The sequence below is a fragment of the Neolamprologus multifasciatus genome, chromosome 12 (assembly GCF_963576455.1).
Source record: "Neolamprologus multifasciatus chromosome 12, fNeoMul1.2, whole genome shotgun sequence".
Classification (NCBI taxonomy): Eukaryota; Metazoa; Chordata; class Actinopteri; order Cichliformes; family Cichlidae; genus Neolamprologus; species Neolamprologus multifasciatus.
The window spans coordinates 8,357,265-8,382,813 of record NC_140450.1 but is presented as its reverse complement, the minus strand read 5'-3'; the positions used below and the strand labels follow the sequence as shown (position 1 = coordinate 8,382,813).

General features: G+C 39.0%; 1 protein-coding gene and 1 pseudogene across 19 annotated transcripts in view; both read right to left on the bottom strand.

Annotated features, from left to right (window-relative positions):
* The window catches only part of kcnt1b (potassium sodium-activated channel subfamily T member 1b), a 74,322-nt gene extending 66,842 nt beyond the window's left edge, over positions 1-7,480 (bottom strand). For 3 of the 19 annotated variants that reach the window (XM_085181330.1, XM_085181326.1, XM_085181329.1), the window contains exons 1-3: positions 7,160-7,478; positions 3,562-3,610; positions 1,693-1,860 (exon numbers count right to left, since the gene is read on the bottom strand). In XM_085181330.1, coding sequence (XP_085037456.1) covers positions 1,693-1,860; positions 3,562-3,610; positions 7,160-7,229 — 287 coding nt within the window. In that variant the 5' untranslated portion in view covers positions 7,230-7,478. The other 16 variants (XM_085181325.1, XM_085181327.1, XM_085181335.1 and 13 more) reach the window with 13 other exon arrangements.
* Positions 7,481-8,339: 859 nt separating this feature from the next.
* LOC146506366 (uncharacterized) lies at positions 8,340-14,702 on the bottom strand (annotated as a pseudogene).
* Between the last annotated feature and the right edge of the window lie 10,847 nt (positions 14,703-25,549).

Genomic DNA, 25,549 nt, shown 5'->3' with positions numbered 1-25,549 from the left:
ATTACAATATTTTAACTTTGGAAGAAAAATTGCTTCTCAGTATGTCCCTTAGAGCTGGGATCATCCTGATGCCGACAATGAGAAATTGAGAACTAATTTATTGACTGTTTTCGTGGGCAGCTGGAGCTGTCTGATTCAACTGTCTGATTCAACTGCACTTCTAGACAAAGATAGGGAGAAAAGGAGTGGGCTTGGAGAGAAGTGAGTGAAATTATAGGACTTAATGGTAAGTTCTGAAAAAATGTTTCTGATTTAAGCAATCAGTTGTACTCCTCCTCCTCTGCCTTTTGTTGGATGTTAGGGGTGCAAATTTTTATTATGTGAATACACCATGAGAGGTCATGTTCACCCACGTAAACACTGTTCATAATTGCGGGCTAGATGTGATTGCCACCTTCAGCTCCATCTGATTTGTCCAGGCAACTGCAGTATCAACTGGCAGAATGTCAGATACCTCCAGATACCACTAGGGTCATGCCATTTAGTGTGTTTTCAGATACAGCATCTGCTGTAGCCTAGCAAAAAAAGCTTCTTAAGTCCCCTGTCATTCTTGTTTCTTTAAGCAATTTTCACTCATTGTCTGAGAGTGTTTGGACACCTTGTGAGATAACATTGTAGCGTCTGGTTTTAGTCTTTGCTTATAACCACCAGTATTCATAAGTCTTTTTCTCGAACTCAAATGGATCAAATGCAACAGAACAAAATACTGAGAACACAACCACACGTCGTTTGGAAGCTTCAATGGTTCTGCTCCTTTTTCCTGTTGTTTTTAACAGGAAAGCTGTGAAAACTAGAAAACTAATATCACTTGTGTGTGTGTGTGTGTGTGGGGGGGGGGGGGGTCTCCATACTTCTCCATAGTGTGGAACGGGGAACTGGATTAGGAACTGAATTCACCTACAGCAGGAACACAGCTTCAACATCACTGAGCCGCAGTGCATTGAGGATAAACAGTTATGGAAGCCTTCGTATAAAGTCCCACAAATAGAAATAGTGAAAGTTCATTTTAACACACAAATCTCTGACAAATCAAAAGTAAGACCACCATACAAAGCTTTGGCTGCCAGTTTCCTCTTTGCAAGCCACTATACAACGGACTGCTGATCCTTTAGTGAGATGCCTTCATTTCAGCACCACGGAGAACTCCACAGCACTCAGCCATGCCTGAGGCTAATTTTTCCCCTCTTGGGTAGCAAACAGCATCTGTTGGTCTGCCTCTCCAACCGCAGAGATAACTGTACTCCCAAACACTACAGCACTCTGGTGACTGTAGCGCCAGTCAAGGGTAAATAAATAAATAAATAAATAAATATATATATATATATATATATATATATATATATTTTTTTTTTTTATTATTTTTTTTAATTTATTTAAATATATACTTAATCCAGCTATACCCTGAAAAACACAAATCTCGTTACAGCTGTTACAAGTACAATTTTCAGCTAATTCTATTTTATGTGATTTTCTTATTTCAGTAGAATTCTGACCAAAATAGTATCAGTTTGCTCAATTTATTGTCATTTACTCTAGGAGAGACTTCTTCTTAATAAAGACAGCAAGATTTCAGGTTCTCTGTTGTTGTTATTGTACAAAAAAGATCCACAAAGCGCACATCCTGCCCACAACATTCCTGGGCAGTCTCTCACATGTCACACACACAAACTTAAAGAGAGCTTTTCGTGCTACCTGTCATCATTCTGAAATGTCTGGTCCCCCAGCAGCAAGTCCCTGAATCGGTAACGAGGTGGGAGCGGAGGCACCCCTGAATCCACATCGGCCATCTTGAGAGCTGAGATGTCCAGAATAACACCAGAGTTGCTGCTGTTGTTTTTCTGCACGGTCTCGGTGGATGGCCTGCATGACGAGAAAGACAGCAGAATCTGCTCAGCAACCTGTCTGCTAGTACAACGGTGACACTTTAAAACAATGTATTCAGCTGAGAACAGACACAACAAAAGTGTACGTGACATTGTTAATATAGACGCTGGCTCTAATTGAAAAAGCATATTACAAAGGTTTAAAAAAATATGTGAGGAAAGTTATGGTTGTATAATGCACTTGTCTGCAATCACAAAGGGGGTTGCTCGGGGGAACAATGACAAACATTTTACTGTAATGCTTACATGCCAATTTATTCACATGGGACAAAAAGGAAACCACAGCAAACAGAAAAGGCCCATTATCCATTCCATGAAATCCCAAGTAAACACGACATGCATTTATGAGGATGACACACTGAGCACAACTGATAATGACAATGAAGATTCTTGACCAGCTATTAAGCTCTTGTGCCTACAGTCCAGTGCTGCTAACACAGCTGAGAAAACAGCTTAAGCAGAAATGGTTTGCAATGGGCACACAGACCCTATTTTAAGCCTAAATCCTGAGACATGGATAATAATCTAAACCATGTAACTTGATGCCACTGACTTATTTCACAAACATCTTGTATTATTAAACAAAGGAAACATACAAACATGCATACATGCATTATTCAAAAAGAAAAAAAATGGCCCACCAGAGGAGGAAGGGAACGACATATGAATATGCAACCTATTTACATTTTACAATATACATTATTGCTGCAGCTGCGACATTATTGGTCCATCCCCAATAAACATTTCCCTGGTCACATAAAACGACGGGCGAATTAAAAACTACTGCAACCAGAATGTCAACAGTTCAAATCCAGACATTAAAAATGAAGCCAGAAGGATGATGGTTTGTTGCAACAGTTGCTGACAAGTGTATATTACACTTAGTGTAATATTACATGACGCCATTACCTTGACTAATACTACTTCACATCAGCTCTCTCTCACCAGCTCCACATGCAATATGTTTCAAGGAAAGGGAGGAACTAGAAGTAACTAATGCAGCTTTAAATGTCAGCACTATGCAGTAGCCTAATGACTCACACTGAGATTAAATGAGATTGGTGCAAATAAATTAGCTGAAGTAAATTGTTTTTCATTTTTCATTTCTCTTGCACCTATTGTCATTTATTATTTTACTTTTTAAAACAAACTCTGCTATTTTTTTTTATTTATTTATGGCAACTAACAGGTGGATGCAAGCTGTAGTCAGCACTTCTCTCCAAGGCTTCTGCTCTGCTAATTCAAGTCATGGACTAGAGCTCAAGGTTATTGTGGTTGTGGTGGTACTTTATGCTTTATGTAATAAATTGTCTAGTTTTCTGTTTGGCTGACTGCATTTAAATCCCATCAAATTTATGAATGTAGCCTGCAAATGAAGCAAGTCTCCATGAGCTTTTAACTCAACACTTAAAGCTCTTGCCCAAACACTTTCATTTCAAGCACCAAAATGACTCAAGGAATGCAAAGAGCAACTTGAAAATTCAGATTACATTTTGATAAGGCAATCTATGGAGCAGTAGTAGTGGAGGCACACTACAGGTAAAAACCATTTCCAAAGAACAATGTGCATTTACACAAAATTAGGCAGCTGTTTTTTTCCAATATAGTGGCTAATTATTGTATGCGTTTCCACCTTGTCACACAGTAACACATGTAGGGAAGTTCTTCAGGAAGTTACCTGTCACCGTGGGAACTCGAGGTTCGGCGTGGAGGGTTCATCACTGGCTCTTACAGGGGGACGTCAATGACGAATGAGAGAGAGAGAGAGAGAGAGAGAAAAGGGAAAAGAGAGATTAAACAACACTTATAAAAACTCTCCTCTTAAGACCTTTTGAAAGAGGTCGATCACATCCACTGCCTGTTTCACAGCTTACACGCAAAGATCAGTGAGCACTCTCAAACTTTCTGTTCTTTTACATAGAGCAGGATTACACCAACACATTTATGCAAGGGTACAGTTCGATATTACCGAGTTGTCCCTCTCCAACATCTCCACTCGATGGTGCTTAACTTTTTTATATTGCATCTTTTCATAAAGTGGGAAGCAGCAAGTGGGTTAATCAGCTACTATCTGCATGTGTTTATTAAAGGCACCCTAGTGTACATTTTAATCTTTGCAATAGTGAGGAGGGATTCCCTCGTCAAGATGCTGTTAGCACATTTTTTTCTGCCCATGAAGCAAAACAAACAGATGGAAGGTCATTTCAGAAACAGGACAAAGACTGTTCTTAAATACATACAGTGTATGTACAATATACCAAAGCTTCATCTGTCTGGTTGAACAAGATGGGCATCCGTGTCTGCACTCCCATCATATTTTTTACATTTCCAGCTAAAAGATAAACCTAGACTTTTTGGTTTATTGCTAGACTGTCTACAGAGGGAAAAATAAGTGGGTAATACAGAGCTAAGTGTGTGTCTGTGGTTTTCATACTACAGTGTGGGCAATCTTGAGTGGGCTAATAGCAACCAGAGACATGATCTCCCGTATTAACAGTGAAGGCACAGTCCCCCAGAAGGGCAGACAGAGAAAAGAGAGATAGGTTATGACCGCGAGTACGGTGGAGAGGAAAGAAAGCAAAAACCAGAAACAAAAGGAGGTGAATGCAGAAGAATACAGAATATAGTACTCTCAATGTGTTCTTTACTTTAGGAGAAATCAGAAGTTAAGAAGAACTACATGACAAGATAAAAGAGAGAGAGAGAACTGTACATTCAGCTGTGCAAGTAAAATTAGCACGTCCCCATACAGTATAAAAGAAAAAAAAAATACAGAGCCTATGACCTCTGAGAGCTCACTTAATGGAGGAGGCAAAGTGACCACAATAAAAGGGAAAAAGAGTCGCTTGCGGTAAGAGAGTGTTTCCTTTTAATGGAGCGAATGTCGTGGATTCAGACCAAAGAGAGCAGATGGAGCGAGGAAAAGCATGTGCAGGGAAGGCATAAAACTCGTCTTTAAATAAATAACAGGAACCGGGGCGAGAAGAAGACTAAAAAGAATCAAATTCGACTTACAATGGCTGTAAAAATCTGCAATCGTCTTCTTCAGAATTATGTATTTCAAAAGGTCAGATGAGACTAACTGCCTTTCAGATTTCAATGCAGAGACCAATATCTAGACATAATGCTCAGCACAGTCTGCAAGCAAAAAAAGGAAATCTGTCATTAAAACCATCATCTGTGAAACATAGTTATTAAAATTCCACAATTTAAAAAAGTTTGTTAGTGACAACAAAACTTTTAATTAGTGGGAAAATGGGGGGGGGGGGGGGGGGGGAGAGAGAGAGAGAGAGAGAGAGAGAGATTACTTATTAAGGTGTTGGATGATTGAGTCATCAGAATTGACTCTTCAAACGTTTTTAACCTCCACAGAGAGGCAGGACACCAAGATTTCCCCAGTTGATGTTACTATTCTAAAGCAAACTCACATTATTTTCTGACTCAATCAAGGCATTCAGTGGCCCCTATGAATGAGGGTAATGGAATCCTGGAAGAGCCCACTGAGCATCAATATAAAGCTGATAACTGTATTGATTTGCAGTGATGAACAATGGCAGAAAAATGCTCTCCACCACAGCGAATCAGCCCATCCTCACTGCAATTACCAAGGGTTCAGCTTTAATACAGGAACAATTAATACAGACATACATAGAGCAGAAATGCGGTCATGATATTTTCATGTCAACCAAAACATCTGCATTTACGTCCACCACAGATGTTATGGCAACACAATATAAATAACAGAGGAAATAATAATAATCTTACTTCACGGTACAGCATCTGCCACCAAAGCTTTACAATAAACTTGATGATATTCACTGAACTAATACGCGTTAAAACACATAGGTGCATCTATACCCTGTGGTTTCCTGTTAACTTCGTTTACCTGGCTGTGCTCCCGTTTCTGGCCGAGGTCCCAGCATCTTAAACTTAGGTTTGATTTAGATAATCTCCATTCGCTCTCCATACTGCACTGCGTGTGCGACACAGGATGCTTCCCAACAAGGAGTACCCGCGAAAGCTCTGTCATCACTGGAAAGTGACAATTGCAAGAGTTGTGGGGTGGAAGTTAGCTCCTGTGATCAGAGGTGGGAAGAAAAGGGATCCAACAGTGAGCTTTGGGGGTTTAGTTAAATCCCATCAACCCAAAGAAGGGTCTCCTGACGGCAAAGCGCGAAGCCTGACTTGCTAACTTCCTGCCATAACCATTATCACATGTACGCGATTATGGCACACCTGACATTAAACGTAAATATTCATGGGCGAAAAAAATGCAAACAACCGACTGACTTCCTTGTCGCTTAGCAACAACTTTGTTTGCCACTGTTGCCGAACTACATTTCGTGGCGGAAGGAGGACGGACGTTAAGTTAACGATAAACTTGCGCTTGTCTTTTTAATTAGCTCGCAGTCCCCCGTAACCGTTGTCAGCTGCTGTTATATAACAACCCTTGCCTTCAGAATCACTCAAAGTACAGCTTCTCTTCGCTGTTGTCTCCTGCCATGTAACGTCTGCTTACGCATATGAAGTAACACATCAAGTAAGCGCGCCGTCCACCGGGTTTCCACGCTGTCCGGACAACATCGTCATCCTCATCCTCACCCTTGCTTCCCAGGACACAGCGGGTGAGGGGCGCTGATTTCCTAACCTGAAGTCACCACCGGTGCCTCGCCACCTACCGGACAACCTTGGAATAATTCGTGGTCTGCCGAGGAAACTGAAGCGTTTAATGCTGACAGGAAATTTCTAATTTAAAAAGAGCTTTTAGTGAAATGAAAAAAACCTAATAATAGATTCTGCTGTTCTGCGCTGTCACGGTTATTCCCACCCCCAAATCATGACAGCGCAGAATTCTTTCAAAGTTATGTTCAAGGCAAAAGACTGGCTCTTATTTATTTATTTTTAAGAAGTGGTATTTAATGGGTAGTGACAGATGTACCTATATATCCAAACACGTTTGTTTGGAGAAAAAAAGTGCATTAAAGTGCAACTATTCTTCTACTATTATATTTCCACTACCACACGATAAATTGCATGTGTGGGGAGCTTTACTCTTAGCTGCATACTGGTCAGGAAAAGACCAAAACATCACAACAGTCCCCAAAATTATTATGTTATTTGTTGATCCTTATAATTATCAATATCCAGCAACATTTTATGGAGCATATACACAGCACGTGTAGAGTCTTGGCAACTTACACTTGCAATATCTTCCTACAACACACAGGGAAAAATTACATACATAAATGTATATATGTATTTCTGTTAAACCATACCTGCAACAGCTGCTCTGTCCTCTGCTATTTGCCTCACAACTGTCCCCCTCACATTGAAGAAAATATTCATTCTGTGTGCACAGTGGCACGACTGGGGAGACACCGCTGGTTCCTGTGTGTCTGTGGAAAAGCCGCGCTACTCTGTGCGCGTTCCTTGTGCTGAGCCTCTCCACATTTCAGCCCATTATTCTCCAGGGGAAAGAGCTCTGAGCGTCATCGTTTTAAAGCCCACACAGCCTCTTATGCTTTCCCATGCCAGCAGTCAGATCTCACTCACTCACTAGTCTCGCTAAGGATCTTGATTCCCACAGATTTTCTTCTCCACTTGATTTGTCTGATTTTGTTGGTTTACACCGCAGCAGGCACTTACCCTTCCTATCAGTGGATGTTTACACAAGCTTAGTGATTAAATATGGTGAAGCACTTTATTTACAGTCACTGCTTTGGGTCATTTCCAGTCATTTCCCGCATACTTTGAACAGACTGAGCCACTCGCAAAAATTCAGCGATATGATTAATGTCTACATAAATTTCAAAGATGTCTCCAGCTTTTTGAAATAACTCAGAGAGGAGCTGTGATTGGTTACTTTTAACACACTTCACATGAACCATGCCTCATTGTAAGACTAACAACATGCACTTGCTATGTTTTTACCTCCAAATCCGTGCCTTAGCCATGATTTAGCCATGACTAATACCTGTTACTCCACATTAATATTTAATTAGCAAGCTCATGAGTTAAAATGAAATCATCTTAAATGGTGCTATCCCTTGAAACACTGATTCACTTTGTCATATTATGAGCATTTTTGTGATTGTCTCATTTTTACTTGATTGTTTTTTCTTTTTCAGAATTGCATAAAATCTACATTTTAAGTCTGTCAATCCAAAAGTTAACCTATTCTTGAAATCTGCTTTCTACAGTTTCATCTGTTTATAATTTCTAGACAACAGACATAAAAGATCAAACCTGGGCAGCATGTGATGTGCTTTAATTTTAGTTAGCTTTCACCATGTACTAATGCAGGTATGTCTCATTTCGTAGCGAACTCCTCCATTATTCATTTATTCTACTGCCTTTACTTGAACCATATTGCAATGTGTCCCTGAGCCTACATCCATTAGGCTATTTTTCTCGAACACTTCTGTCCTGCTCATATAATATGAGTATTGTTGAGTCTCAGCACAGCGCAGCCACTCTCCCACCTGGATGCTTACTCTTCATGCTTCCAAAGTGTCTAAAAACAGATGGAAAGGGAAACATGCTCAGACAGTGAAGCACCCAGATTCAGCTTGCAGCCTGAAGGCATATATAATATATAGGAGCCATACATGAGCACAGTGCATGAATCACAAAGAGACTATCTATCTATCGTCTCGCTTATAATATTTTCATCCTGCATGCACTTTCTTTAACATTAATCGATGTAATGTTACATTGAATTTTAACTAATTTTGGAAGAGACATCTCTCCTCTTTTTTGTGTCTTGATTTTTACCAAAGTAAGAGTCTGTATTTTTTCCTTTAACACCATTATCTGAACCTGCCACATCCAGTGTAATTACATTTACTAAACATAAATGATTCAAACAATCCAGTTAAACATCAAATTATTTTGATTAGTTAATCCTTCTCCCATATTACCAACACAGTGTAAACAATAATCCTTCAGGAAAATATTAATATAATATATTGTATCAATATATCTTATTCAACATACTTGATGTTTTCTGCTAATGCATTCCTGGCCTGCTGTGCCCTTCATGATGTTTTAATGTAAATACATTTCCTCTTTATAGCTCTCTACTACTAATTGATGTCATTGAATAGTGATTCCGTTCATAGCTTGTTTACATTATGGCTTTCGTGTTTCCTGCAAATGTAATTAACAGGGAATCAAAACAAAATTATGTCAGGGCTTATGGCATCATTTGAGGCTTGTAGCAATCATTTTGTATTAGTTTTGTCACAAATTCAGTTCTCCTCTTACCTCCATGTGTTGTTTGGCTGTAAACTTCTGTTGTTTTCAGATGGGTGAAACCATCAGATCCTCCTACAGCCAGCAGTGCACCACTGAAGACTACAAGAGATATCTGATAATACACAAGTAGGATAGAGACAGACATATATATACTTTATTGATCCCAGGATTTCAGATTATGTTACAAAGAACCAAGTCTTTGTTTCAGTGCTGAAAACGATTCCAAGTGTTTTCTTGAAGTATCCTCATTTATCTTATATGGCGCCTAGATGCAGTTTATAGCTCATCCACTGTGGGAAACAAGCCATTTTATTCTCTCTCTCTTTAAGTTCACCCCTTTCATGCAAACTTTCTCCCAAATGATTACCTGTCACATACAGAAGGTTTAAACAAGATGTCGGTAGGATTGCTGTCAAAACCAGACCAGCGTGACTGTTTATGGACATCTGATCTCACTGATATCATACAGAGTCAAGAGTAGAAAAAACCTTCTGAAACTCAAAGTCCAATGTTTGAAATTGTGTCACTAAGGTGCTATTCTCATCAAAAGTAAATAATCTCAACAGTTACTGGAAAGATTTAGCATTTATTTACACTCACATTACACTTCTGGATTAGGCTTTTTCTTTTGCCTTTAGAACTGCTTCAGGTTTTTGTGGCATAGATTCCACAAGGTGTTGGAAACATTACTCAGATATCTTCGTCCATGTTGTCAGCTGCACTACAAATCTATTCCACCACATGCCAAAAAGTGCTCTGTTGGATTGAGATCTGGTGACTGTGGAGGTCAGTTGTGAAATCATTGTGAAATCAATTGTGAATCGTTGTCATGTTGAAGAAGGCAGTTTGAAATAATTTGAGTTTTGTGACATAGTGCTTTATCCTGCTAGAAGCAGCCATCAGAAGATGGGTGCACTGTGGTCATAAAGGGATAGACATGGTCAGTAACAATAGTTAGGCAGGCTATGATGTTTAAATATTGCTCAGGTGGTACTAAGAAATCCAAAGTGTGCCAAAAAATGGGTTTCTATATATTTATTTATAAGGCTATCATATTATTATCTTGCATATTTTCATTTTAAAAAGTGGTTTGTTGACTTATTGCTTCCTTCCTGTCAGCTGGAGGCAGTTTGGCCATTGTCCCTCTGGGAACAATTAGGCATTTGCACTCAGAGAACTGCCACTTACTGGATATTTTCTCTTTTTCAGGCTACTCTCTGTAAACCCTAGAGATGTTTGTGTGGGAAAATCCCAGGGGATCAGCAGTGGTAGTGTTGTAAGATATGGAGGGAAATACTCAGACTGTGGCAACTCAGTGTTTCTTGAGCTCATGTGGCTCAAAAGCCACTAAGTGAATGCAAAGCGAATCTTCGCCACTTTAAGGTCACTTAAATCACCTCCAATCATTCTGACACTTCCCCCAAACCTCTGATTGGCCGAACAGAATTTATGTTGCTCAGCAGTTGAAAATGTGTGCCTAACAAAGTGACCTGCGAGTGTGCTTTACATTTGTAAAATAAATCTGTGTAGACTTTTCACATTGTACCAACAGTATGACAGATGTTTCACTCAAATATGTTCAGTCAAATATTTTAGCATATAGTTGGTTTGGCTCAAATTTGATAGATACTTTTATGCCCATAGTGTGAAAATGCCATCATCCAGCCAAACTAAGTTTGTGACACATAACTGCTAAGTGACACTTAGTGTTTTGTTTAGCTGCCAAAAGCTGGTTTGCCAATATATGAAACGGAGATGGTGAGCACTGAAAACATTATACTGTTATCAGTGCTGGATTTGTTTAGTTTTGGTTCCTGATTTATTTTGTCAATCCCTGACCGTTCTTTCCCCATCGTCTCCTGAATCTCCTCGTCTTGTTGTGCATTTGTCTTGTTTCAATTTTGTATGATTGCTTTCCCTGCCCTGATTAGCTTCACTCATGCTCTCTTACTCAATTTTATACTTTTTCTTTTTTAACTTTCTTACTCATCTAGCATCCTACATTTGGGTCGTCAAACTTTATAATGAATTAATTTTAATCATCAGCACCATCATAATCCAGTGAAAGCATGCTAGAAAATGTTTTCAGTAAGAACCCTCCTCTTTATTTCAGTGTAAATTATTAAACAATAAAACAAAAGAAAAATCATGTGGTCCTCTCTCATTCATGTCACTCGTATTTCCTCGCTCCATATTTTCCGTTTTTATCATTCGTATGCAAATATGGCCAGAAGTGGTTTTTAGAGAGAACAGTTTATGTCTGCTGTACCGATCTACCCTCTCACTCCTCATGTGTTTCACAGGCATCAACTTCATGGTGTCATGATTGAACCTTTGCAGCTGCATGGAGCTCCAACTTGAGCTCATCTTTGCCCCCGGCCATGTAGAGGTGTCTCAGGTACACAGCACAACCAGCGCTCTCTCTGTGACTCAGCATGTGCGCGCATATCGACCAGGTACCATCTGCAGGGTTGTACCGTTACACTGGGGAACATTTAGAAGATAGCACAAGTGAGGGGAGGCCATGTATACTATTTAATGCACAACCACATACACCATGTATGTAGCACTAGAGGTTGGGAGTGTTTATGTAGAAAAATGCCCAGGTTGTCATGGGAACGACTGTGTGGCAGACAGAGTGTGGACCTAGATGCAGGATCCAGGAGGCAGAAATTAACTCAAAAACTCAGTTTTATTGCTGGAACTTAAGAAAAAACCAAAAGAAATGCAGAGCAGCACATAAGGAAAAATAAATGAGGACCCTTGGAGGAGGTAAACAAACTACCATGAGGGAAGGATACAACAAACAACAGAGGGAGACTCAGGCAATAACTACACACCAAGTAATTAGAGAGACGGGACACACCAGGGAACACAGCTGACACTTGTTGGGAACACAAAACAAAGAAAGCAAAGCCAAACAGAGTGCACAAGAGACAAAATACTAGCAAAATAAAACAGGAAGTAACTAAACATGGCATCATTAACAGACAAAGACTTGACAGAAGGCATGGGAACACAGGGGAAGACAGGAGAAATAGAAAAGGATAACTAAATATTACATAACCAAGAAGATGAACTAGACTGCAGGCAGGGGAAATAATAAATGCCAAAGGAAAATGTGAACTGCACTAATATACAAAAGGAGCCAATCTTAAAAACAAGTGTTGAACCCGCAGAGAAACACTAAGACCTGGGTTTAAGACCCATAACACAGGTTTTACTAATCTACTCCACACAATAAGCTAAAAGTGTTCCTGTAATATATGTACATTTTTCAGTTTGTAAAAAAAAAAACCATGTTGGATATTCCAAGCCAAGATTGTGTCCAAGAACTTGATGGGAACCAAAAAATGGTTGTGGGAATTGCACCGATGTGCACTTCTCACAGACAAAAATAGTTAGGAACAAGTGACCCGTGTTTATCTTTGGCAAGGTTGAAGCGGTTGCCTGTAAGTGTGTATGCATGTGTGTGTCTTGTGGTGATGTGGGATACATGGAATTAAAGGGGTCAAGATACACAATAAGTGTTTCTTAAATTCCCCTATGTCCAAAAGGAGGCAAGTTCAGTTTTTGAGGGTAGAAAGAGGTTGGGTCACAAACGGCACAAAATATTTTTTGTGAGTATAGCTTTCCTATATTAACACATACTATTTTTCAGCTTTTATTTATTTATCTATTTATTATTCTTTTAGTTTAAAAAAAATCTTCATATAAAGGCAAAGCAAAATGCTGGGTATTTGTTGCTTCTAACTGCCCAAATGTGGATGGTTGCAGGTTAGCACGGTGGGTGAAGAAAAGTCTGTCTTATGAAAGACATTTTTTATTATTATTAGGATTAGCTCACATTAATTCATAGTAAATAATTGTTAATTCAACAAGGAGAGATCATGTGGGAGAATTAAACACGATTTATTGTGTTAGAGAAATTATTAGACAGGAAACTCTATTAGCCAATTAGAGTCTGATAACCATCATCAAGGACTTAAGTGACTCCAGGGTTTGGATGCTGGTGAAGATGAAGCTGGAGGCTCTGACTGAGGTGGGGAGGAAGTGAGCTGCATGAATCAGAATCTAAAAGGGAGACTAACAGAGGAGTACTGAGATTTAATGTAAGCAGATTGGCTCAAATGAGGCACGTAAGAAGATGATTGGACTACAGTAATGATGTCAGTGTTGAGTTTGAGAATGTGGGTGAGTGGAAGTGACGTAAAGAATCGACTACTAGCCAAACAGCCAGGGATGAATGCAGGTGAGTGATTACAGATTTTCCTTATTGAAGTTAGGCATAATATTCGATTTCAGCCTTTTATCCTGTTGATGTAATCAGTATCTGTGAGGTTTAGGACAAAGATAGTCTTTTGCAATAGCATCGCACACCTGAGTCCTTTCACCATCACTCCCTCCCATTACATACAGGTTACCTTCCAGCACAGCAGCCACAGCTCTGGTTCTTCTTGTCAGCACCGGTACCTGCTTGGTCCATTTGTTCATTTTTGGTTCATATTTATAACAACGAAACAAAGGTTATCATTTTAGCAAGTGATCTGTCTGTCATTGATATTTTTGTGCAGCTTGAATTCTTTGTTCCTTCCTCTGAGTCAGCCTCTTCAGCTTGTCATCAAATTAATGTGAAATGTCAGGTAAATGAGAAAATGGTTAGATTAGTTTTAGCTACATTTATAGATTTTTTTTCATAGCACAAACAAGTTTCATACATGGACAGTACACTAAACACATTAGAAGACTGTGTTAGGAATGGAAGATACATATTTATTTTATTTGCAAACACTAAAAAGAGACCTTTCATTTCAGTGAGAGCTCTTTAAAACAGTCTCATTTGTTTACAGTCTGCACAAAGTGGAATGACAGTTCATTTTGTAAGATATTGACCTTTAGTTTGCACTTATGCTAAAGTACCTCTCTACAGTACTTATGAAAGTAATGCCATCATGTCCTCCAATGGCATACAGATATCTGTCCATTGCCACCAGACACACTGCACTCTGGGGGTTGTTCAAGGGTGCTACATCTGTACTCCAGCTGTCTGTGTCTGGATTGTGCCTGCCAGGATGGAAATCAAAGAGTGGGATGTCAAAGTGTTGGAGGAAGATAATATCAGCTGCTGGCAATAACATTTTGAGAAGACAGGTCACAGAGAGATGCTTTCATAGAAACTCAGCTTTTTTAAAAAAAAGTATTTGCAATCTTTGTGATTTGTGCTACTTTTAAAGTTTTTCAAGCTAACACACAAATAAAAATAGAAAACCGTTCTACACTGTTCATGGGGCAGTGCGGGAATGTCACTTTTGATTAATTTCAATCCTTTAGAAGGGTCTTGCAACAGACAGAATTAGTCAAATTGCCCGTTTACTACAATAGCCAAATACTGTTTTCCCCTTTATATAGCCACAATTTCTTAGTAGCCTCAGTAGCATAAAATGACAATGCAAATAAGAATAGTTACCAGAGAGATACTTCAAAATGAAGATAAACTATTAGTTTAATTAGAGTAGTATACTACTCTCCAACATTAGCTTTTGTGCGCGCGCACACACACACACACACGTTCGCACTGAGTGAAAACATTTTAGTTGTGTGGGCATCTGTGCAAACATCTGTCAAAGTGTTTCCTCTCCACGGGAAGGCTATTAAAATTGTTTTCTCTCTATTCAAGACTCTTAGTTGAAAACCCACATCCTACAAAACAATACTTTCTCCTAATTGGCAAAATCTTGCTTGAGTGGGACATTTGATATCCCCCTGAAATGTCAGCACAGCGATGTAAACACCCTTCAGAGATTAGGTGCAGTCGGCTAAGGGGCAAAAAAAAAAAAAAAAAAAAAAAGAGCTAGCAGGATCGATGCATAGAGAGTTGATCACTCTGGAGCAGGTCTTCCCCATACTGTTGTCAAGAGCCTGCTGGGATGATTATTATTGGGTCAGTTGGCTGGCATCCATTTAAGAAATGGCTAACTGTGGGAACTGGGAAATTGGCCAGCTCCTTTGAGATATTTGAAGGAGCTGAAGAAGTAGAGCAAGAAGGAGAAACTCGTCGACTAGTGCACTGTGTGTGTGAGTGAAATAGCTTATTTTGGACCTTCTGGGCCTATGAGAAATAAATACCCCAGAAACATCAGGAGATGGAGAAAATCCTATAAAACAAGAATTTGGGGCAGTCCATTGCTCACTAATAAGATTTTACCATTTCAATTTGATTTTACTGTTTTTTTAGGCACCTGCATCAAATTTCTGCCTTAATACTGACCTCTTCTGTCGAATACTATCAACAACAACAACGGCAAATAAATAAAAATCTCTCATTCTCCCATATTCTCCCATTAGTTCTAGTATACAGCTTACATAGTTATGCAGTTTAAAGCAGTTGCCTTTCTTTTTATTTAATATGAAACATTGATCTACAGTTTAAGCAGTACTTTAAAATAAGTGTATGGCTAATGATGTTAAGTTTTAAGATGACCAGATTCAGGTTGGGTAAAAATAAAAACACAAGATCAATGATGTAGCAGCTTGTCTCACTCAAGATCCACCACAATTTACAGTTTATTGTAATGTGTCGTGAAGAGAATGAAAGTTATAAGGTAATAGTTGTGTTAGGTTGGTTCGTTTGACTGGGAGGAAACACACAAACCCAAACACAGTCCAGAGAAATGGGATGGTTTTGTAAAGAAAGGAACATTAAAGTTGTGGATCCAAGTACCCCCTGAGAAAAAAGGGAAAGTACATTAGATTGACTGTATTACACAAACTAATGAGAAATAATTCTACTGAGAAGTCAAAGAGAGTGGCAAACCATCATATCCAGGAAATCTGACCACCCTTGGAGGAATTCATGTGGGAATGCGGTCATAAATTGACAAATACGACACTGACCTTAAGCATAATTTGAGAAGAGGTCATTGTGTATAAGACTCATTAACATCTAACCAATACTCTAGGAGGAATAACAATTCTTGTGAATTGTGGAGGTAAGGACAGAGGGTCATAGACATTTTTTTTCTTTTGGCCAGATGAGAAAATTACTTGTGGATATTCTTTTTTTCCATTCAGGAATGTCTTGCCCTGTAAGTTTTGTACCCTCAGCATTTGACTTATCTACAAGCCTGCTGCTATATTTGTCAAAACAACCATGAAGTCTAACTTAAATTCAAATTTCACAATGCTGTATTCTTGGTCAAAGAAAGTTACATCAACAATAGGACAGAGGTCTTTCAATATATAGATGTTTGCACCGTATATACTTACACCATCTTTTGCCAGCCTTGGCTTAATGAAAAAGCATCAGCACCCCATAGCCTACTGCCAGCAGTTGGTCCACAAGTCACCGACTTTGATGTCTCCACATGACACCTATATTACATTACACGACTTCATTCATCAGCTCGACCTGGGAGGAATTCTCTGTTTGAACCAGGCAGCTGGTACTTATTAAGAGATGACTTCAGATTGTCACTGCCTGCTCGAGCATGCTTCCTTTCACCTTTCCTTGCTGTGATTGCTTGTGCGAGGTAATGAAATGTCAGGTTGAATCATCTTGTTCCACAAAATTAGCCTAAATGAAAATAACCCATTTCAGTTAAAGCCTCTCATGAAGTCAGCAGTTTAATTGGAAAATGAAAACTCAATCTGCTCAGAAGATGACGTGAAATGCTCGCAGTGACAAATATGTTGCGTTAAAGGGCTTTAAGTGTTAATACCAAGGGAGAAGTTTTGAAGTTATTCCATAGTGTGGCATTTTTAAATACAACTATTTGCCAGAATAAGACCAGTATACACACATAAGACTTTTTAAAACTATCTCAACTCCCCACATTCCTGTAACATTGCAGGTTATCTTCCCCTACCCACAGTATAGATCTTGCTGTCCCCACAGGTGCACTGACCAGAATGCTGAGCATTTTTGGAGTTCACTTCACTCAGGGCAGAAGCATTCTACTGAACAGGAGGTCAGCTGAAATTTACCCCCACTGCCCCCCCCCCCCCCAAACAAAACAAAACAAAACAAAAGACAATACAGTTTTCATTAAACATATCAGTTATCTTCTTTTTGTTGGCTGGGAACCAATTCTGAGTCTGTGCTGTACAAATGATATTCTTACAAATAAAGAAAAAATAATATTATTGTTAGCCCACATCAGTATAAAAACATATCAAAACACATCTCACTTCCCAATGATTTGCATATCTCAGAGGTTGTTCCTGAGTGATGCCTGACAGGAGCTTCCATGTGGTATTGAGGCAGGTTATTGGCTGGTACTTGGATGGGACCAGTCCCTTCTGGGCACCCTTGAGAATCAGGAATGTCCGGCCTTCAGTTAGCCATTCTGGGTGTCTCTTGTCTACTAACAGCTGGTTCGTTTGTGCTGCCAGATGCTCATGGAGTACTGGCAGCTGGCCACTGCGATGGATACTGGACCCTGTTCAGGGAGGTTGCTGGGGTGTGCTCTTAGATCCACTAACCACTGATCATCACCATTATGGGTTTCTTACTTTTCCCATATGCTCTTCCAGGATTGCGCTGTGTCCATCCTTGGAGGAGCTCTTGGATGGTTCAGTGTAGTACAGCTGGTTTATTCTCCTGGCCTCTATCTCTCTGGTATACCTGTTTAAGCAGCTGGTCAAGGCTGTGAGTCTTTGCTTGGCAGTTTCCAAAGTCTCAGGTATGGGCAGGTGTCTGTACTTCTTAGGCACCCCTTTCTTCATTGCACCTTTGTGCAACTCCAAAAGTTGGCTAACTTCCCTGTGAGCTACCTTGATTTTGGCCACTAGTTTCCTTCTCCATGGAGGACACTGCTACTTGTGGCTGTTCATCTTATAGCCAAGCATCTCTGGTTCACTGCTGCCATGGTGTAGTCTCGGTGATGGATGCAGTAGGGATCTTCTGTAATGCTGCATTCACATCTTCTAGTAGACTTTCAGAGGGTACTTCACATAGTCTTGGTAATTGGCCATGGAGGGACCAGGTTTCTACCTTTGACACGATCCTATCTCTCAGGTCAGCTGCTCTGGCAATCAGCACACCTTCAGTCATACTTAGGGATTGGTACCCAATCCCAGCTCCCAGTATTTATGTTATACCTCATTGATCTCCAGTTGTGATAGCAGCTGTTTCATCCAAGTGTTGAAACACTGAGCTACTAATTGTTTTGCTGTCAGTCTAGATGCTGGGTATTCCATAGGTCCCACATCCTCTTTGTGTAACCCCTTCCGCTGGAGTTACTTGGTAGTAGCATTCCAACAGTGCCCTGTTCTCATCCCACATATGCCTTCGTGTTCAAATAGCCCTCTTCTCATCAGTGTCCTGGTTCCTTGCAACCTGACGCAGACCTTGTTAATCCAGTATGGATTCAGTTAGCTCTCTATTGCTCATATCTGAGCTAGGCTTGGTTACCTGACAATGAATTCACTGTACTCAAATGGTTTCCACAGATACCAGATCTCAATCTAACAAAGCACCTTTGGGGTGTGGTAGACCAGGACTTGGATGTGCAGCTGAAACATCTGCAGTAACTGTGTGACAAGTGCTCCTCTGAATAGTGTATGTGTGAATGGTTGAATATGTACTAAAAAACACTTTGAGTGCTAAGTTAGAGTACAAAAATGCTGAAATTTTGATCTATTTGCCAATTAACCAGGCATCCATTAATTATTAACCAAAAAGCCTGCCCAGGACAGACTACAGCAATTACAATAAAGTGACCACAGCAGTCTCACAACAGTATGGTACTGAAACTGCAAGATCCAGCATTAATTGGTCTTGTGAGAGAGTGAACAGATGCATTCATTTAATGAGGACTCCTTCGAAAGCTGTTTACTAAGAGTGGACCTATTATGACCATTCAGGCCCCATGTTTTTCTTCTTGAATCTAACACCTATGGGAGTAGGACAGTGCTCTCTAACACCATTATGAAAACACCGGATGAAGCAACTCTGGAAGAATAGCATTAGCAGAGTAGCTGTGAATAACCCACAATTTACAATAACAATTATTTATCAGATTGCTAGTCCATCCACCGTCTGAAACAAACTGTTTTAGCTCCTTTCTCTGTAAAGCCATACTACCTAAGCCAAAAATATTGTATAATTGGCTGCTCCTTGCAAACATTAGGTTTGAACAATTGGTGAGTGGAGCTGCTGTGCTGACAGCCAGAGCTGTGTGCCCGAGATGATATATATTTAGGGAAGCAGAGGACGGCAAGCATAAAAAAATCCTGGTCCTGCAGGTACACTTTCCACAATACAATCTTATAATAACGTTTCTTCAGTTCAATATTGTATTTGAGTGTTGCAATAAAAAGAAAATCTGTTCTTTTCCTGAACTCTTTAAACTCTCAAATTGTGATGCATCAACTGACCCATAAACATGCTGTTGAGGACATGTTTTGGAATGCATTTGCTGAGTTGTCTCTGCAGAGAGAGGGGAGTTGACATGCCGTGATGGCAGAATAACCCTTCTTTGACCAGCAAACCAGCATATGGCGGGCCTCTTGCTCCTGTAGGGCTGCTTTGTGACATGAAGCGATAAAGCAGAAATGGACAAATTACAGTGACTGTGTACTCATAACTTTCTCCCAACTACTGCCAATAATTAACAAAAACAAGCGTTTACACATCTTCCTGTATCGCATTATGTAAAACAAGACATGTGATGTTCAGACATTATGTCCCCTCTTGTTTCGCTAGTAAAAGATTTGCTAATACACAGCTACTGCAAATCTTTCCAGCCAAAAGACTCAAAAACCTAGATTGAGAGCTGGAAGTTTGTTCATTTCCTACTGTTATTTTTTGTTTTTCATCTTTTAGTATCTGTAATCAGACTTGCGAATCTGCCTGAAAGCAACAACCTTATGTGCTTTATCTGTAAATACATTTCTGATTCCTGCAATGTGTCTTCTTCATATTGCAATAGCTTTCTGAACTGTAAGACATTTCAAGTGCTAAAACCTGCCTTCCCTCAGTTGCTCCACAAATCCCTATATAACTTCCCCAAGTGATTCATTCTACCATCCGTGAAACCCCAGACTCCTCCTTTAATAGGAAATTGCTGACGTGTGCTCAATTTTAAGTTCAGATGGACTTGATTGCCTCATAACTTGAAGTCATGCAGGGTTTCTGTGGCCCATGAAGGTGTTGTATATGTTAAATTTCTTATCTATTGAAAGTAGAAGATACGTATGTATAGGTACAAATTCTAGATGCAAAATTTGTTTTCTAATTAATGAAAACAAATTTTGCAGAGAACCTTCACAGACTTTTCTAATTAATCAATTATTGGGTTATAAAAATTATAACAATTAAAAACACATCACAAATGTCTATTTCTTTGCTCAGCAGGAACCGCTCGGATGTTTTATTCATGTTGATTCATTACGTGTTGGTCAAGGAAAGTCGGTAAAATGGAAAATGTAAATTCTGATGTAAAAATGACTATTCTGTTACCTCCTTGTGGTCCTTTTTCCAGGGTTGACTGCCAAATTATGTCTTAACTACATATTACACTACACATTATATTGTTTCTAAAGATTAATATTTGTTTTATGAGATCTGGTAATAAACGCACTTCACCTTTACTTCACAGATAGACAAACAGACAGGCACACCAGGCTAAATTATAGCCGTCTGCCCGTCAGCGAGTCCTGCAGAATAAAAGTCTTTGGGTATAGACAACAGATCTCTCTAATTGTCTGTAGTTTCCTTCCAGATTCAGCAGTGACACCCGTGCACTCTACTGGCAGATTTGATTTGGCCACTCAGTGACCTGAGTATCTGGGCTGCTCCCATCACCCCAGGGCCTCTTGAGTCATTCAGCTGTAAAATAAAATCCAGTATTTTCAGGAGGTCAGGGATTTATTGAAGTCTGTAAGGGAAAAATAAATACTGACAAGCTATCTTCTCATAAACAGATTTCTATGTAAGGCATGTAGGGCATTTCTTCTTTGACTTGGATGAATAATATCTAGGCATGTGGATTACTGAATATATCAGTTGCTTTTTAAACCCTGCTCAGGTAGTCAAGATGTTTCATGGATGACTTCAGCCACTAGCCAAGATATCTATTCAAATTTCAGCAGCATTACATTTTAAAACTATAATACATTTTTATGCTTAGGAGACAGGGGAAATATATTTTTATTTCCAAAGGAAAATGCGAGTTTTTTTTTTTTTTTTGCAATATATGAACTAAGCTTTTTTACAATCGTATCCAGTTCAAGCATTCAGTACAAGATCTGGAAACAATGGGAAAAAATAACTCTCAGCTATCCAGTGACTTTATAATTAAAATCAACATGTACAAATAAAATGAATTATTATTACATTATTTTAAAACTGCTATATTTTTTATGCATCTGCTGCATTTTGGGGGTTTAGTGAATGAATTTAGCATTTTAAAATTGCAGTATTCATATTAATCTCTACCCTGAAGTACTAGGATGTGAAATTAAAAAAAACAACTTGTCCCCATGAGGTAAATAACTTCTGAACACGAGATAAAAGATTTCTCCATGGGCTCTGTAAATCTCAAATGTCAGAGTATTGGAAGCCTTAGTGATATGACTCAATTCTCTTTGAACTTTGGTAAGCAAGCACATCCCAGACTATTTTACACATAAATTGTTTCCTTAAGTCAGTCTTAAGAGCTTACCATTTAATCGTTCAGTTGATAAGTCTCAGAACCTTCTGTAAGTAATAATGCACCAAATTTGTTGGTTAAAGGGAAATCCTTCAGATAAGGAATTTAAAACAAATTCATGACGGAAGGTAGGGCTGTTCGATATAACGATATATATCGGATGATGATATAAAAACGTCTATCATTTCATATCGTTTGTTGTTGAGACTTTTCAAAATAAACTGAATCACGTGAAAGAGCAGATTATTTACGGATGAGAATTAAAAAAAGAGCCGCCAGGTGCTAAAAAATAAACCTTAGACTCAAACGTTAGAACAGGCGTTTCCCCGCAGCACGCAGTGTAATAAATACTCACAAAGAAAACGGCGGCCTTTACAACTTATGTCTAAAAATGTATAGTTTCATGCATCGGTTAAAACACTCGACTCCAGCTACATGACGCGCAGCTGGAAACACTTCCCGCAAGACGAGCTGCCCGAGATTCACAGAATTTACAGAAAATGTTACATTTTTGTGATTTATATTGTTATCGGGATGATAGAATTCTTATATCAGGATATGAGATTTTGGTCATATTCGCACAGCCCTAACGGAAGGTGATCCCTATTTAAACATTAATTTCACTGATCACTTCTAAAATGTAAGACAATCCACGTGTTAAACAGCCAGCAAATGAAACATCTTCCTACAACTGTTTCCAGAGTCAAATTTGATAACCACCGTGGCAGGGTGTGGCTTGGGCACGGCTGCATGGGAGGCTGAGACACACCTGAGCTCCATCAGCTCATCGCGCCTCGCCTGTTTAAAAGAGTGTACCGGGACCTGAGGTGTTGGAAATCTGCAGTCGAAGTTTAAAGGGAACAGCAACCGGAAATAAAGTGCTGAATGTACGAACTATGTGGTCGGGACCGTCATTCCTGTTACAACCACAAAGCATGCAGCAGCATACCGATATAAGTGAACCTCAACCTTAACATAGCATTTCGATTCACAGCAGTGGCTGGATGATATATATAGCTTTTCTGACGTAACCTCAACTTTGAAGCAGTTGGAGAGGAAAAATGAAAACTCTACTGATGTGCCGACTCAAAAACTGGCAGTCTAGACAGGTAAGATTAGTATTACTGTAGCCGAAGGGGGAGCAGCCACTGAGTCATTGTATAATCATCCCACACAAACTTCTGAAGATGGCGTGGTTAACATAGACAAGAAAAACATTTCCAATCCCGATGAAACAGAACAAATGAGCTGTTCTTCAAAGACATTAGTGATACACGATGAACCAAGAGGTGAGAAGTACATGATCAACATACCAAATATGATGTTCAGAGGTTTTAGTGATGCCAGTGTTTTTTCTGTTGTTAAAAATGGTATAGCTGACTTTAAAAGTAATATAGAGGCCATGCAAAGGATCCCAACCTATTACTCATCAACACTAAGGTGCGTTTCGCCTTTATATTGGCTCCTTTAATGTTTTCACTATGTTGTATGTTTAGATAATGTAAAGTATTTCTAACAAACCATTTTTGACTTGTTGCCTCTGTGAGAAGCTATGCAAAGTCAACCACATCTATTAATAGTGAAGTTTGCTGTTTTAATCTCTTTTCCAGAGCAATTTTGCATCTCTCTAACTCAGATGGAGATTATAACTCGCGAATAACCAACTTTTTCAGGAGGAACTAAACCCAGACCCCAATTTTTCCCAATCAAAGGGAATATTGATACTATATGCACTATAGTCTAAAAACACAATAAACTGTAACCAGGATTTTGAAATTAGTGAGAATATATTATATTTATGGTGTAGCACCCAATACCCAGCAGAAAAGTCTACACTTATGAAGACAGTAGGTCCTCGAGCTCAAATACAATACAAAATCGGACTTTTGAAAACTTAAAAATCTTTATTTTGTATAATGCCATCTTCTGTGTTCAAAAGTATAGAAAATACTAATAAAATAATCACCTACAAAAATATGCAAAAGGCCTCATGCTCTTACACTCTAATGCACAGCTGACTTTGATGGAATAATTTTAAACTACACAGTTTATCCACCATACAAGTCATTATACAATCCTTCAGTATGTAAAGGAATGCAATAAATATTAGGATGTGCAGCACGTAATGACATTCCCAGATGAAGTCCTCATATTGATATGGTATATAGCTCTTTTGATTTTACAGTAATTTATTGACGTGAAGACCATGTTTCCACAAATATCTTTAAAAAATTTAAAAAAATTAAAAACGCCAACAGCAAAAATTTCCTCACAATGCAATAAAACCTGAGCAACTAAAATATAGTGCAACAATAAAGCCAACTGTGACATGTTTCACTCTTTGAACCTCCTAACCGAATCATAACCCTCTTACTATATTACCATAAATATACTAATTATATTTCCCGTAAATATTCTGTTATTAACATGCAAAATTATCATCATTGAATCAGTTCTTCAACACACAGCCACCAGAGAGGCAATTTAGAGCTGAGTGTGGGCAGACCTACTGCTGCACGACAAACCAGAAGCAGGAGGTCACTGGTTCCTGAAAACACACGGCTTAGTAATCAGATTCTCATCTTTATTGAATTCTCAGACGAGTCTCACAAGAGGCTTATATCCAGCCCACACACCACTATAAAACTGCACAAGTTTCTGAGCAAGTGTTTCTTTCAGCTGACGTTACACTTTCTAATGACATAATAAAGGAAACTGTATTGTTGAATCATGCACACTGGTACTAACTGTATCATCCAATTGCTCAGTCGAACGCATGTTTTTCTTTTTCTTTTTTTTTGGGGGGGGGAATATAAATTCTCCTTCAAATGTTTATTTTCCAAAAAAAAACAACCAAATAACAAATGGCAATGTGCTCTAACAACACTGTATATATTACATTATTGAAGTTTTCATAGAAACTTACAGCTTAAATGTTGCTTTGGTGCATATGATACAGCAGATGCAATCGATTACCTCAGATAGATAGATAGACAGACATATTAAATCAAGAAAACAGAAATACCCAAAAACTCAAATATGATACATAATGGAATCATATAAAAGCAAGGCTGAAAAAATGTGTTTAGAAAGTGATTTAAAAGAAGTTATTGATTGTGTGAGCCTCATCTCCTCATTTTAAAACCAAGGCCACCCTGGTGGCAACTACATAGTCACCTACTTATGGTTTTTGGTGGCCATGAGTGAAAATGCACAAGGCAGCACTTCAACAGATCACACTTACAATTTCCTGGATGTGTATGACTGACTACAAGAGATTCGACTGAATTGCCATGATGCTGAATAATTTGTTGTTAAAGCCAGTCATTACATACAGTATGGGAACAAAAACGACGAGAGGGTTTTAAAGTGATGCATAGAACACAGGAAACAGAATACATCATGGTGGATGTCTGCAGAGGCGGGATACGGTACTTCAAAAGATTTTTATTCATACTACATTACAAGGGAAGATAGTGGTTGTGATGTGGATGACAATCTGTTGCCCAACAGAGAGGAACATTAGTAGCTAAATAGAGGCTACTCTGTGTTGCTATACAAAACTGCACGGACAGCTCTCCCCAAGGGATGTTTCTTTTGTACTGTGTAGTGCTTTCAGACATTTACTGAAAGCAAAGCACCAGTTGTCTGATCCTGACTAACCTGATATAATCACTGTACTCGTGGTACCTCTTTGTACTTGTCCTCTTGTGCCATTGGATAGTAAGTTATAGCATAGTGGCTTCTCGGGTATCT